Below are 14524 nucleotides of genomic sequence, written 5' to 3'. Positions count from 1 at the left end.
ATCAGTCGTTTGATTATGTATTTGGACAAAAAGTCGCAACATCAAAACATAACATCGACATAAACTTATAGCGGACACAGTCATTAGTCTCAGTCTCACATCATTTGACGAGCCATAGGATACGTTTTGTTTATTTTCCGAAGCGTGAAGGCGCTGAGGCATCAATTGACTTTCAGAATCAGTGCACTCGTGTACCAAAAGCAATTGGCTAGTCAGAGAAGAACGGATGCTGAGCGCTGTACCGCACCCATTAAAGATGTCAAGTGAAATCCGCCCATGACTGCAGAGAACCAGCAACCAGACACAAAACGACGTGGATTAATATATTCCGTAAGTAGGAAATATTGATCCAGATCAGAAAAAGGCCAGGGGGCGATATTATTCCGAATGGGCCTAGATGTCCCATTTTGCGCACGTCATGGGGTTCTCGTTTAATACACTTGATTGATTCTTCAGCGAAAGGACACCAGATAGCCTAACTAACTAGTAAACTATATAATATTTTTGACATGCTTTCATAGGACGTTGAAAATATGAATGTTGCATAGGCCATGTCCCTGCGCTAACAGCGATGGCGTTTGAAAATATTGCTTTGGAAACCATCCAGTGGGGAGCAGAACACAGGCGCAAATTCCACACACTCTTAGGCTACTTGATGAAAAATTGCACTTTATACACGACTGATTTAAATCTAGTGTGATGATAAAAAGACTGCTCTTATTTATCACAGTGCAAGCACTACACCACGTCTTTGAGATGTCGGTTTTTTGCCTATGAAAGCTTTGTGACTGTTACATGCAAAACTATTAATTATGTATAGAGGGGAAGGCACAAAACAACGCATAGCCTACAGCAACAGCCATCCTAACATGCGTTTGGCTCCCCTCAGACGCAGTACAGAAATGAGTTGAAATTACATTTCCTGTTTGTGTGTGTATGTGTGTGTGTGTGTTGCGTATTGCACCTGCTTGGGCAGGGAGTATTTTCTTTCAGTCACTGTGTTGAGAGCGTAATATACAGAGCATCTTAGCAGCGATGGCTAACAGAGGACCCAGTTATGGGCTAAGCCGAGAGGTGCAGGAGAAGATTGACCAGAAGTATGCCTTGGACCTGGAGACCAGGCTGGTGGAGTGGATCATCATCCAATGTGGAGGAGACATTGATCGGCCACAGCCAGGCAGGGAAAACTTCCAGGACTGGCTCAAGAGTGGGACAGTGAGTATCCAGGAATCTGTAGAAAGGGTTTGTAGGAAATGTAGTCATTTCAAACTCTGAATATTGCAGCTCGGATGACACAGTGGGGTATTATTGCAGAATCTAGGAGTATTCTATTTCCATCGCCTCTTTACCTTGTCAGTGACAAAAACTGCCAATGCACTCCCTGAAGAGGTTGTATCCATCATGGCCCAACATTAATGTCTTTGGGCAGATCCTTTGTAGGCTCATCAACAGCCTATACCCTCCTAGTGAAAAGCCTATTAAGAAGATCCCTGAGACAAAGATGGTCTTTAAGCAAATGGAAAAGATCTCTCAGTTCCTACAAGCAGCCGAGGCCTACGGAGTAATCAAAACAGACCTCTTCCAGACTGTGGACCTTTGGGAAGGTAGGTATCACATTGTAACCTCTCGATCACAAACAGTGTCCTATCATTAAGTCACTGTCTCACAAGTATCCATCTCTTTAGGAGAGTTCATTCAGTCGTGTCTCCTGTTTGTAAGGAGGTTTGATTCCAGACGGATTCAATTCAATATTAGTGTGATACATACAGGGAAGGATTTAGCCGCTGTTCAGAGGACCCTAACCGCTCTTGGCAGTATCGCCCTCACAAAGGATGATGGCCATTATCGTGGGGAACCAGACTGGTTCCACAGGTGAGAATGAACTGTTTAAATCTTTATTTGCGCATACACAAGTACAATTACATAAGAAACATGCATTTACACATCAGTACATTTCAGTGCACCAAGAAACAGCATAGGGCTACATTGTTCCTCTGTGTACATATTCATTCAGTTGAGTGTGAATACAAGATGCAAGCATATTTGTGTGGAACCATGTCTCCCCCCCCACCCCAATTTCCCATCATGCCATCTTTAATATAACAGTTGAATGTTCAACTATGTCTTTCAATCTGTGCATAACCAGGAAAGCTCAAGGCAACCGGAGGGAGTTTACTGAAGAGCAGCTGCGTCGTGGTCAGAATTTGATTGGGATGCAGATGGGGAGCAACCAGGGAGCATCTCAGTCTGGCATGAAGGGCTACGGCATGCCACGGCAGATCATGTAAAAAATCAAACATGACCGGGTGAGCGGAGTGGGGGGTGGGGGGCTCTTTGTGTTTAACCCTCTCTTGAGGCATGACGTTGCACTAGCTATGTAGGGTGCCTAGATGTCACTTACAATAAATGCAAATCTTAATATTGAAATCTGAAGATTGTTAAAGTACTGGGAGTGTGATTGGAAGAGGAGAAATCCTGTGGATGTGTTTCAGAAATCCTTTACATGGGCCTTACACCCTTTTACACCCTCTGATGTCTGTGCCTCAGTTAATACAGGTGGGACAGGAACTATGCCATTGTTTTCTAGAACACATTTATTTTGTTTTGAGGGCATTATTGTAATTCATTATCCAATAACCTTAGTATTAAAATGTAATTCCTAATGGCACTATTATTTTTTATGAATTATCTCACTGTGGAATGTGAATACGAGGATGTTACACTACAACTTTTGTTGCATGTATTTTTATGTTGAATATTCAGTAACAGAAAATGACGATCAACCACTTCAGAAATATTTTTGTCTCCTTGCTATTACCTAATCGACACGTTTGCGTTACACTGTGTTATATGTACCTTGGATAACGTGTAAGCAATTAAACTACTGAAAACTGAAAAACTTTCAATTGAATTGTTAAAAGGTACCATTATAGCTTTCCTCCCCTACACTGATGTCCAGTGCAACAAAGCTTTTTGAAAACTCATTCAACTGCCCTTGGAATTAGCGTCTCTCTTTTCCTGATTGGTCTCCTCCTTGCTGCAGGCCTGCAGAATATCCATCACCTCTCTGGTCAGTCCTCCATCAGTTGAGTTTTCAATGGCCAAATAATTTGTTCCAAAACTGAAAGGGTTCTTTTGATACTATCCTGAATCCAAGGATGTAAACTAGAAGGCCAGTCTTTACTGTAAAGTTGATTAGAATGCCGGTCATGTCAATAAGATGAAGGCTGCTTCTCTTCCTCTACCTTTCTCTGGAAAAGGGAAACATTTCACAAAGTTAAAATGTGCATTTCAGAACCCATCACGTTTACATTTAGTCATTTAGGAGACGCTCTTATCCATAGCGACATACAGTAAGTACAGGGACATTCCCCCAAGGAAAGAAGGGTGACGTGCCTTGCCCAAGGACACAACGTCATTTTGCACAGGCGGGTATCAAACCAGCAAACTTCTTATTAATAGCCTGATTCCCTAAGCGCTCAGCCATCTGACCCCAGAAAACTGAAAACACTGAAAACAGACATAATCCCACACATTTTGGGTGACATTTCACAAATGAACTTGATTTTACTGTAATCAGATAATCATAAGTCATTGTTTGGATGTAAAATCTGGGGAATGTTGAGCATGTGCAGTGGTATCTCAGGCAACCCCTGTCCTGCATGTTTTAGATGTTGCTTGGCTACAACACACCTGATTCAAATGCATGTTCGTTACCAGGCTTCTACAGAGCTCGATAACGAGCCATTTATTTGAATCAGGTGTGTTGGAGCAGGGAAACGTCTAAAACATGCAGGACAGGGGTTCCCTGAGGACCAGGGTTGAGAACCACTAACGTCTCTCACAAGGTATAGTCTGAGAGCAGAAATTTCCACTGAGAGAAAACATCACAGAAAACTACAGATGACTCCAGATACTTGAATTGTAAGTAAAACAATCAGCTGTACTGATGAAGTTGAACTTTTTAAACAATAATGGTCGCCATTTATCTTCCCAGTCAGAAATGTTATGTAGTAGGGAGATTTAAAAAAAAACACCTTCAGGTTCTCGTAATGTTCCTTGCTGCTGCAGTGGACAGATTTGGCTGTTTTCTGGTTGGTGTAGAAAAGCTTGCACAATTTACAGAATAATCCAGTTCTTTGTTCCAAATAGTCTAACCCTGTAAATAAAAGTGAAAGACGTCTTAGAACACAACACTAGAACAATAGCCATCATCTTAAATGGCCTTCCCACCCACCTAAGAAGACGATCTCTTCAGTCTGTAACGAGTCACTGGTTTCTTACCCACAGGCTTGTTGGGTTGATAAGGACCTAGAGGTTCCTCCTGCTCCAGGTCCTCACTGGCTGCATCAGACTGGTCACACTCAGGGTCTCCACAGACCCCCACCCTTTCAGACATCGAGCCATCCTGTCCATGGAAACATCCCAATTCAATGCTGTATTCTGGCTACATTTTGATATGCAGTGTAAAACATTTGAGTAATTTATAGCATTTCAGAAAAAATAACCATTATCACAAACTCGCAGCAGCAGAGTGATGGACAACATCAAGCACTTAGACACGGTTGGGCTCTTCGTAGAACACCGGAGTATGGTGCTGGAAAGTAAATTATTATGGGAATGTTCAGATCAATAATCGATCATCTACATTTTTTGTAAAAAAAAGTATTTAAAAAGTCAGCCAGCCAACTGTAGAGTCATTAGACCTGTGTCTTAACAAAATAAGTACATTGAAGCACCTCCACGATTGGCATGAAGGGGAGGTGCTGAATGACGGGTATTTATCGCTGTCATACATAAGAAATCTAATTTAATTACAGGATTTAAATCCCTTTTCTCATTATTGGCAAGACTCGCTATCTAGTTAAACCTCAAAGATAAAGTCAGTAAAGAAATCCCGTCACCGTCTCCATGGAGCTCCTCTGGGTAGTGGAACTTGTAGAGGATTGGACACTGGTCCCCTCGCCTCCTTGATCCTCTTGATGAGCTTCACAGCTGTTCTTCTGGGCCAACCACAGCTCGTACTGGACTGAAGTTTTCTTGAGGGCACGAGAACAAAAAAAAGAACACGGAAAGCGAACTATAACTTATAACTTATATTAAAGAGGGGAAGAAACCTGCAAGAGATGTACCTGAAATTCCAAGTAAAAGTAAAAAACTGATGTTATTGAGCCCTGACAAAAGAAAACCACAATTGAAACCCACCTCTAATTCCTGTAGTTCTTCGCACATGACTACATTGACATGTCTCTCAAAAACTTGCGATTTCCTGTGGTTTCTAAGGGCTTTCACCATTTCATGAGCTTGCTCTGAACATTCCAGCTGTAACAGTGCCCGTAAATGGCCATAGCCTTTTCTGATGGGCCTAACAATAACCACCTATAAATCCTGCAATAAAAAGAGTCCACTAAATAGAAATTATTACACAACTGAATTGTGTAGAATTGTAAGCAAAGTAAGCCGAAAATATGCCAAGATGGATCGAAAACATGCCAAGATGAATCTCCCCCTAGGCATCCGTGTCAAATCATCAATAAATATAAGACATATGGAAGCCTTAAACATTCAAAACGTCTTGGGTAAGTTTACTTAAATTACCTGAATATATATAAAAAAAACATTGCTTAGATTTCAAAACGCACCTTTAAATCCTTTAGTTCTCCACACATGACAACACTGACATGTTTCCAGAAAAGCTTAGATTTCCTGTGGTTCTTAAGGGCTTTCACCATTTCATGAGCTTTCTCTGAACTTTCTAGCTCTAACTGTGCCTGTAAGCAGTAGAGACATGTCATTCAAAGCAAATGTTCATACATGAACCAAATCAATTACAATCAATTTGTTTATACATTTCTCTAAGAATTAAACTGTTGATATGCACTTTTGTTGACAGGAACATCTCTGTATTTTGTTTTATAAATAAACAAAATGAACATAAATATATATATATATATATATATCTATCTATCTATCTATCTAAATAAACACATTTTAGACTCACCTGATCACTGGATACGATGTGGTTGACCAGCTTTCCAAAAGGATTCGCCAGTTTGAACAGGGCCTCTCCAAGCCGTAGGATCTTCTGATTGGCTTAACAATAACCACCTTCCAATCTTGCAATAACAAGTCCACTAAATAGAAATCATTACAAAACTGAATTGTGAGCAAAGTAGTAAGTAATCTAACAATTACATTGACCCATACATTGTTTTCCTACAGAGCCGATCACTATTCAATTTGGATTACATTTTATTTGAATTTAGGGTGTCGGTGCATATATAGCTCAATGGTATAGCGTATGATCAAGAGGTTGAAGGATCAAATTCACCCCTGTACGTCGCTTTGGATAAAGTCGCTAAATGATCAATACAATCCACCAACCTGTATTCAACTAATGTATAGTTATACAGGTTGTATATATGGTATATATATGGTGTGTATATATATATATTTTTTAAAATATATATAGTATTATTATTTATTTTATTGAAGACAACCCTCTCCAATGTGTCTTTGACCTCCAAGAAGTAGATAATCTGCTATATTAGCGTCAGCCTTTCCATTTGATCAGTGGAGGATCTCAACCAACTAAATGTTACAAGGCCTTCAATTAAGTTAAAATGCTTAGAGGGGTCAATGGCCAGGTATCCACAACTTGGTTACTTGGAAGTGTTGAACGATTGTGAGTTCCTATGAGTTGTCGTTATGATTAGGGTTTAAATCAACCTTGAACTGTTTCGTCTATGACCCAGTCATGCTCGGGGTCTCCGGTTTCTCTGGGTCTGAATATGGAGATCACCCGTGTTGGTTTACTAGCACCTTCTTGCAAACAAGGATTGTTTTCTTATCCTTTTTACCGTTGAATAATACCAAACCAACTACAGTATTACAGTAACCAAAAGGTCTGTTCCCTTCTAGCCCTTCCGGCTTTGAACAATACTATACCTATACAAGAGTAGTCTAAACAGTTTCATACAGTGAATCTTAACCCCTTAACCCTTCAAATCCACCAGGTTGACACGTCATTTGCAATAGCTGGGCATGATTCCCGGGCCTCACCTTTGTCTTGGCATGGCGTGGGGTATCCCTTGGATCTGGAGGAGGGCCACTATCCTTATGTCGTCTTGTGCCTGTCTATTTGAACTTGACGAGTCTCGTTAAGTGAAGGCAGACAACGACTGTCTTTTAACTTTGTATTTGATTAGAACAAAACAGTACAGTTTATATGTCCGTTATAGAGTGGTTATATAAAAACAAAACAACAACAAAAAACAATCTTAAAACTAGATAATCCCCTTTGTATGGGGTACGCTTCTAAGTCTCTATCCGAGTGAATAGAGATTCTGAGGTAGAGATGGGCAAGAGAGCTCTGAGAGCTGAGAGGTAGAGAGTGCAGCTTTTTTTTAACATTGACACACATATCATATTTATACGCTTCATACTGCTTGATACCCCCTAATTGATATGGCATGTCTTTCCTAATTTGGGCCATGCCGGGCACCTGGTCCTATGCACAGGAAACTCCTTATTTGGGTAAGGGATGTGTGGGAGTCATATGGCTGAGCGGTTAGGGATTCAGGCTATTACTCAGACGGTTGACGGCACGATTCCCAGCAAGGCAAATTGACGTTGTATCCTTGGGCAAGGCACTTCACTAGGGCTGAACGATGAATTACATTTGCGATTATATCGCAATGTAACAAAACAAGATTTTGTAATCGCAAAGGCTAGGATTTTACTTTGGTGCACATTACACTTGACATGTACTATAACCTCAGGCTCGACAGAACCTGACACTACAGACACTTTGCCAATTGTGCCTTTAAAAAAAAGATGCTGCGCAGTGTCAAGTATGGTGCAAAACCTGCCTAGCTAACTTTGCTACTTCACGGGGCAACACCACCTCATTCAGCCCCCAAAATACACCACAAAGCCGATGCATAGCTAAAATGCTGAACACCAGTGTGTCAAACAATCGGATCCTGTGACCCGACAGGATTACTGATCAAAATGTTTCAAAGCCTATAACTCCATTCATGTACGAAATTACTCAAGCAGTAACAGCATTCATCACGCAAGATATGATGCCCCTTGGTGATACACATACAGTAAGATCACTATAGTGATCACATATATGGCTGTCAGTGCCATACTGTTTCTGTTTGGCTACTGACTGGATCAGAAATGTTCAGACAGTGTTTCTTTTATTTGATTTAACATTTAGATGCGTGACTTCTAAACATTTCCGAAGGCCCCCACAGCACACGTTTTCCCCCAAAACAGTAGCTAGTCAGCTTTAGTTAAGCAAGTGCAACGCACATGTTATTAGCCTACCTTTAGCTTTGATTGACCAAAATATTTTCAGAGAAGTACAGGCGGTATGTTTTCCTTAATTTTTCTGAACTTTGTGTGTTATGTTGCTGACTGGAGATCAGTGGTATATATCAATATTTATTAATAATAAATCATATATAATCGCATATTAAGTTGCTATTGCAATATTTGACAAAATAATCGCAATTAGCTCATTTCCGAAATTGGTCAGCCCTACACTTCACACTTGCCTCAGTGAGAATGTCCCTGTACTTACTTTAAGTTGCTCTGGATAAGAGCGTCAGCTAAAATGACTAAATGTAAAGAGTGTATCCAGATGGCACGTGTACTTCCACACAATCAGTTTCTAACACATCCTGTCTTCTAAGAAACCTAGAGCTCCCTGTGGTTTCTCTATGCAAGCCGTTTCTACCACATCCTATGCAAGCAGTTTCTAACACATCCTGTCTAAATACACATTCTATTTATTAAGTATTTCCATTCATCATTTCTCCAAGGTTCATACAAACAAAGGCTCCTTAAGGATCCTTCAACACTCTCCTGCACCCTGGAGACGTACACAGTTCTTCACTGTGTCCAAGTGCGTGTATAGGCGTCCCAGAAGACAGGAATGAAGTTCCCCTTCTTGTCATGGAACCCTGGCTCACAATATTTTCCTTGGGTCATGAGTCGGCATCCCCAATTGGAGCAGTTGGACCTTTCCCTTTGGCGGGTCGAGGATACAACCCAAGGGTCTTGGTAGGAATCGGTGAGATAGAACGGCGACTGCCCTTCAGCTCTGTAGTTCTGTTCACGTCTTACAGCCTCCTTATAGGATCCGGGCACTTTTTCAAATATCTCTACATGGTCATCCCCGTGGGGTCCCCAATATACATGTGCCCACACACATCTACCCTGCTCCCCGTATTCCCATATGGAAACATCACAGAACTGTTTCGTTCTTCCCAGAATTTTCGCCGTAATTCTACTCCCTTCCATGGCATATTCTTTCCGATTTTCATGTATGCTAATCAATTTTGATTCCGCAAAGTGTTCTATAAGGGTTTTCCGATCAAGTTTCTGCACATGATCGTCTGAGAGTTTTATCGTTCCTGGCTTTATCATGCAAATTGATACCCATTGGTATGGATTTGTCAGAAGTAAAGTGACCAGTTTCTCTGGCCGGGAGTCTAATCTATGTCTCTGATTTCCTCCTGCTCCTAGTTTGAAGAACCTCAGTCTGTCATTGCTCTCCTCCGCATTTTCACTATCTGAGGGCCGGTCTAGCGTCCTAGCCAACCGTCTCTCCTTTTCCAACCCATCATGTAATTATTTTTTCGCCATAGCCCAACCATCTTGGGGATTTAACACGGATGTTTCCAGATTTCCCTCCGATTTTATCTCATTACTCTGTATGATTTTTAAAGCAGCTTGCCCGGGAATGGGCATTTCCCTTTGCTTAATAATTTTCTGGCAATTTCGCTTCCCTGATTGGGCAAGTTCAATACTTGGACCTACTATCTCGGTGGACTGGGGTGTGTTAGCCCATTCTAGAATTTCTTCTAGTTTCATTTCCACCACGGGGTCCCTTTTGCGATCCTGAGAGGGATAGGCCTCTACAATGGATCAAATTATTTCTAGGTCTGGATCTAGGTTTACTTCTTTATTTACAGCTGCATTCATTAACTCCCCCTCCTCTAGGGTTTCCTTCATCTCATTCACATGCCTGTCTATGTCATGAAGGTCTTCCCAATTTCTGGGAGGCAATCCCTGCTCCCCGGTTTCGGGATTGTGTTCCATATCCAAATATAACATATCTTCCATTCCGTCAGAATGATCCTCTCCCCCGAAAGTAATAATACGCGTCTCGGTTTGCTCTATTGTCTCGGGCAACCAGTCGTCTTGGTGGGGTTTTGCTTTTCCTGCCCTTAATGCCCTATGAAACTGGGGAACACTTATTGCTTTCGCCTCTGTTTCGTGGGTCCCCATTTCCGCCCATGTAGGCAGGAAGTCAACTGTTCTAGTTTCCTCATGGTTACTGCCTTTTCGGGTTTTCTTTTGGCCGGATTTCTTCTTTGGAGGGTCTGATACTCTTGCTGCCTGCAACTTTCAGGTGTAGTATGGTTATTATCGGTTGATTTTTGTCCCTTTGCCCAACCGATCATGCATTTCATGAATCCTTCGAAATAAAGTTGAACTCCCCCTTCTTAAGGGCGTATAGGGTCGAGACTTGCTATATAACAAATAATACACATTGGTCCTTTTTCCGGACTGTTCAGTATTACCCCATGTCTTCCTCGTCTATGGGGTTGGGCAAGACTAAGTATACTGTCGTTTTGACAAAATGAGTTAGATATCTATGACGTGTGGCAAACATCATTAGTATCCCCGGAAATAAGGGTAAGTCTTACCGGTTGAATCATGGTTCCCCCTGTCTCTGCATTTTCCTGAGTAGGGTTGGTACCATTATGGGTCTTGTTGTTGGTTTGGTTATTCATCCTTGCTTCTGTCTCAGTCTCTGTTGAGTAGAGTGTTTTGTGTTACAACCTGTCCTTTATCTTGTGATACTGTGCGCTGATAGACCCTGCCCCTGTTTTCTGTTGTTTCGTTCATCATTTTAGGTAACCTGATTCCCGCTCTTAGTTTATGTCTTCCTGTTTTACTTCACCTGAGAGGGATGTGGTGAATCTTTTTCTTGTTTATCTAACCCTAGATTTTTTTCTCTAGGGTTCTCTAGGTGCTCTCTTCTTTTATAGGGCTGTATATTTTGCCTTTGCCATGCCCCCTTTATACAAGCAGGTACACATTTTCTTATTATCAAGAGTACGAGAAGTCCGAGTAGGGTCATCACTGTTACTAGAAGGCCATCTTGCCCATTCCCATATTTTATAGAGAGGACATTGAGTCTGAATGGGCCATGTTCCGGGCCTCTATTGTTGAGGCGGCTGACCGGAGCTGCGGCCGCAAGGCGGTCGGTGTATTGCGGGGCCCTTTGTCACCGATTCTAATCAGAACTTATATGGACAGAATTTCTAGGCGCAGCCAAGGGGTTCTGGTTTGGTGACCTCAGGATTGGGTCGCTGCTTTTTGCGGATGATGTGGTCCTGTTGGCTTCATCGGGGCGTGACCTTCAGCTCTCACTAGAGTGGTTCGCAACCGAATGCGAAGCGGCTGGGATGGGAATCGGCACCTCCAAATCTGAGGCCATGGTTATCGACCGGAAAAGGGTGGAGTGCAATCTCCGGGTCGGGGAGGAGATCTTGACCCAAGCGGAGGAGTTCAAGTATCTCGGGGTATTGTTCACGAGTGAGGGAAGAATGGAGCGCGAGATCGACAGGCGGATCGGTGCGGCGTCCGCAGTGATGCGGGCTCTGCATCAGTCCTTCGTGTTGAAGAGGGAGCTGAGTCGAAAGGTGAAACTCTCTATTTACCAGTCAATCTACATTCCTACCCTCACTTATGGTCACAAACTGTGGGTAGTGACCGAAAGAACAAGATCGCGAATATAAGCGGCCGAAATGAGTTTTCTCCGCAGGGTGTCCAGGTTCTCCCTTAGAGATAGGGTGAAAAGCTTGGTCATCCGGGAGGGGCTCAGGGTGGAACCGCTGCTCCTCCGTGTCGAGAGGAGCCAGCTGAGGTGGCTTGGGCATCTGATCAGGATGCCTCCTGGACGCCTCCCCGGTGAGGTGTTCTGAGCACGTCCCACTGGGAAGAGGCCCCAGGGAAGACCCAGGACGCTAGAGGGACTATGTCTCTCGGCTGGCCTGGGAATGGCTCGGGGTCCCCCAGGAAGAGCCGGAGGAAGTGGCCGGGCAGAGGGAAGTCTGGGCCTCCCTGCTTAGGTTGCTGCCCCCGCGACCCAACCCCCGGCCAAGCGGCAGATGATGACGACGATGACATTTATGCATTTAGTAGACGCTTTTATCCAAAGCGACTTCCAAAAGAGAGTTTTACAAAAGTGCATAGGTCATTGATCATAACAATGAGATAGCCCCTAACATTGCGGGTAGCCAAAACATGAAGCATACATTGTGAAAACAAAATAAGTCCCAAAGGGAAGAACCACAAGACCATGTAGTTGAACAGGTTACAATTAAACAATTTAACAACATGAAGTGCAAGGGTGTCCCTGTGGGGGAAAAGCAAGCAACAAGAATATATTACACAGCAAGTACAATAGTTTAGTTTTAAGTCAGTTACAACTAACCAGCAAGAGCAACAAGACTCTCAATAAGAGTCATTGTGATCCTGAAACATCAGGTCCAGCCAATCATTCCTAAGTGCCGTTGTACTCCCGGAACAAGTGTGTCTTGAACCTATTCTTAAAGGTGGGGAGACAGTCAGTGTCTCTGATGGAGGTGGGGAGTTGATTCCACCATTGGGGGCCCAGACAGGAGAAGGGCTTGTGTTGGGACCGGGCGCTCTTAAGCGGTGGCACCACCAGATGGTTGTCAGAAGAAGCCCGTAGGTCTTCTGCTTGGAAGATCGGTACCAGGGTCTTGAATCTGATACGGCCGTGATGGGAAGCCAGTGGAGGGAGATGATATATACCCTCCAATTGATTAAGCTACTTTGTCTTCCCCGGGTTCAGTTTCTAACACATCCTGTCTAAATCCCATTCTATTTTATAAGTATTTCCAATCATTATTTCACCAAGGTTCATTCAAACTAAGGCTTCTTAAGGATCCTTCAACAAAAAGAAGTTTTTTTTCGTACTGGTATAACTTCTCCTAAATATGGAGAAAAAGTACTACTTTTTACGTATAAAGAAACAATACCTATTTTTCACCAGAATTGCAATAGCCTTGATATAAAAGTTGATATCGGGTAGATTGGAAGATTATTCACCTGAGAGTCGATCTGAGCTGTGTGGTTTCTTGAACGGCACTGAAGGGCGGGGCTCTTTCATGTGGTGGGAGTGATCATCATTACCTGGTCTGGAAGAAAGTAGATTTAGGCAGAGACATTTTAATCACAAAGTCTTTGTTGGTAAGGTCTAAGACTCTAGATCCTACCTACGGTTCCAGCTAACACAGTGGTCTATTCGGTCTAATGCTATTGTCTAATGCTCGCTAAATTTAAAGCAACACTCCTCTAATACGCCACTCTTCCTCCCTTTGTGGAATCTCTGCAAATCCACCTAAGGTGGCATTAACTGTTTATGACAACTACCAATAAATTACAATAAAAAATAAACACAAATCTGTGGAAGGCTGTCGAAAGTTTTTTTTAATCAAAATCTGTCCCACTCCTAATCAATGTAAACCACAATGCTGTAATACTACACAAACAATATTAGTCTTACAGTTATTTTATTTATCATATTAAGTGTACACATTTCACTTAAGTTTCGGAATGTTTTGATTTTCCTTTACACTTACAAACACATGATTCTTCGCTTCCCCTCTGCATGTCGCTTCCCTGTCTGATGGATTGTCCATGCCTGGTAAGAGAAAACACTGATGAGCACATTTACAGATTGGAAAAATGGAGCTAGTGCTCATAGAACCCCACCACAGCTCTCTGGATCTCATCCTGGAATCCGGGGTGGAACATCAATACAGTCAAACAATAGGATATTTTGGAATGGACAATCACATACCGTTTTAGACTTCACCGAGCATGTGTGTGGAAGATCTTTGGGTATGACTCCACTGAAGTCATCCACTTCATAGGACGTTGGAAACGTTGGCCGGCGGTCTGGAAGCTTGTCTCTTGGGGTCCTTGTGTGACAGGAATCTCTACTCCCCTCCAGCCTTTCAGGCTGTTCCAGTCGCTTGTAACTCACCACACTCCTGTCTGTGTCCCCATGACAGTTTGGCCGGTGGGGCTCTGAGTAGGTGGGACTGACTTCTTTACGATCGTCTCTTGAATCAGCGTGCTCTTTCTTGATCTCTCTTTTAGGGGACACGTCTCTCTGCCTCGCTTCTTCTTGGGCTCGTTTAGTCTTCAGCTGCATTATCAGAGCGGGCAAAGTCTCCACACTTATTTCACTTGCTGGCATCTGGGCCAGGGCATCCATATCTTCAGGCAAGAGCCCTAGAGTGGCAATCAAGTTCATAGTACTTATCGGTGCATCTCCAGAGCCTTGCAGGTGTGTGGAGGTGTCACTCTCACAAGAGGGGTGCCCGCTTTCCTCCATCACTAAACATTCATGATAACAGAAGCATTGTACTAATGAAATTAAGGTATAAAAGGAATGGCTGAC

At 42.8% G+C, this 14524-nt stretch overlaps 2 protein-coding genes across 2 annotated transcripts; one reads left to right on the top strand and one right to left on the bottom strand.

Moving 5' to 3' along the window:
• Window positions 1-179: 179 nt before the first annotated feature.
• tagln3a (transgelin 3a) lies at window positions 180-2899 on the top strand. The gene is made up of 5 exons (XM_084683726.1): window positions 180-330; window positions 977-1215; window positions 1430-1604; window positions 1770-1872; window positions 2147-2899. The coding sequence occupies exons 2-5, from the start codon at window positions 1036-1038 to the stop codon at window positions 2286-2288; spliced, it is 600 nt and encodes a 199-aa protein (XP_084539852.1). The 5' UTR covers window positions 180-330; window positions 977-1035; the 3' UTR covers window positions 2289-2899.
• LOC146246037 (uncharacterized) lies at window positions 2878-5556 on the bottom strand. The gene is made up of 5 exons (XM_084683728.1): window positions 5206-5556; window positions 4905-5039; window positions 4285-4408; window positions 4038-4159; window positions 2878-3251 (listed from the first exon to the last, which is right to left on the bottom strand). The coding sequence occupies exons 1-5, from the start codon at window positions 5293-5295 to the stop codon at window positions 3213-3215; spliced, it is 510 nt and encodes a 169-aa protein (XP_084539854.1). The 5' UTR covers window positions 5296-5556; the 3' UTR covers window positions 2878-3212.
• Between the last annotated feature and the right edge of the window lie 8968 nt (window positions 5557-14524).

Source organism: Hypomesus nipponensis, chromosome 20 (assembly GCF_054491055.1).
Source record: "Hypomesus nipponensis isolate SF chromosome 20, ASM5449105v1, whole genome shotgun sequence".
NCBI classification, from domain to species: Eukaryota; Metazoa; Chordata; class Actinopteri; order Osmeriformes; family Osmeridae; genus Hypomesus; species Hypomesus nipponensis.
Note: the sequence above shows the minus strand (reverse complement) of the source record. Positions and strands in the feature narration are given on the sequence as shown.

Excerpts from the sequence above, each read along its gene's own strand:
- tagln3a (XM_084683726.1), top strand. The coding sequence starts at position 1,036 with ATGGCTAACAGAGGACCCAGTTATGGGCTAAGCCGAGAGGTGCAGGAG. Across the intron at positions 1,216-1,429 it reads ACTGGCTCAAGAGTGGGACA|ATCCTTTGTAGGCTCATCAA; the intron begins GTGAGTATCCAG and ends GTCTTTGGGCAG. Across the intron at positions 1,605-1,769 it reads GACTGTGGACCTTTGGGAAG|GGAAGGATTTAGCCGCTGTT; the intron begins GTAGGTATCACA and ends TGATACATACAG.
- LOC146246037 (XM_084683728.1), bottom strand. The coding sequence starts at position 5,295 with ATGGTGAAAGCCCTTAGAAACCACAGGAAATCGCAAGTTTTTGAGAGA. Across the intron at positions 4,409-4,904 it reads AGAGGAGCTCCATGGAGACG|GATGGCTCGATGTCTGAAAG; the intron begins GTGACGGGATTT and ends TTCCATGGACAG. Across the intron at positions 3,252-4,037 it reads AACATTACGAGAACCTGAAG|AGAAAGGTAGAGGAAGAGAA; the intron begins GTGTTTTTTTTT and ends TCCCTTTTCCAG.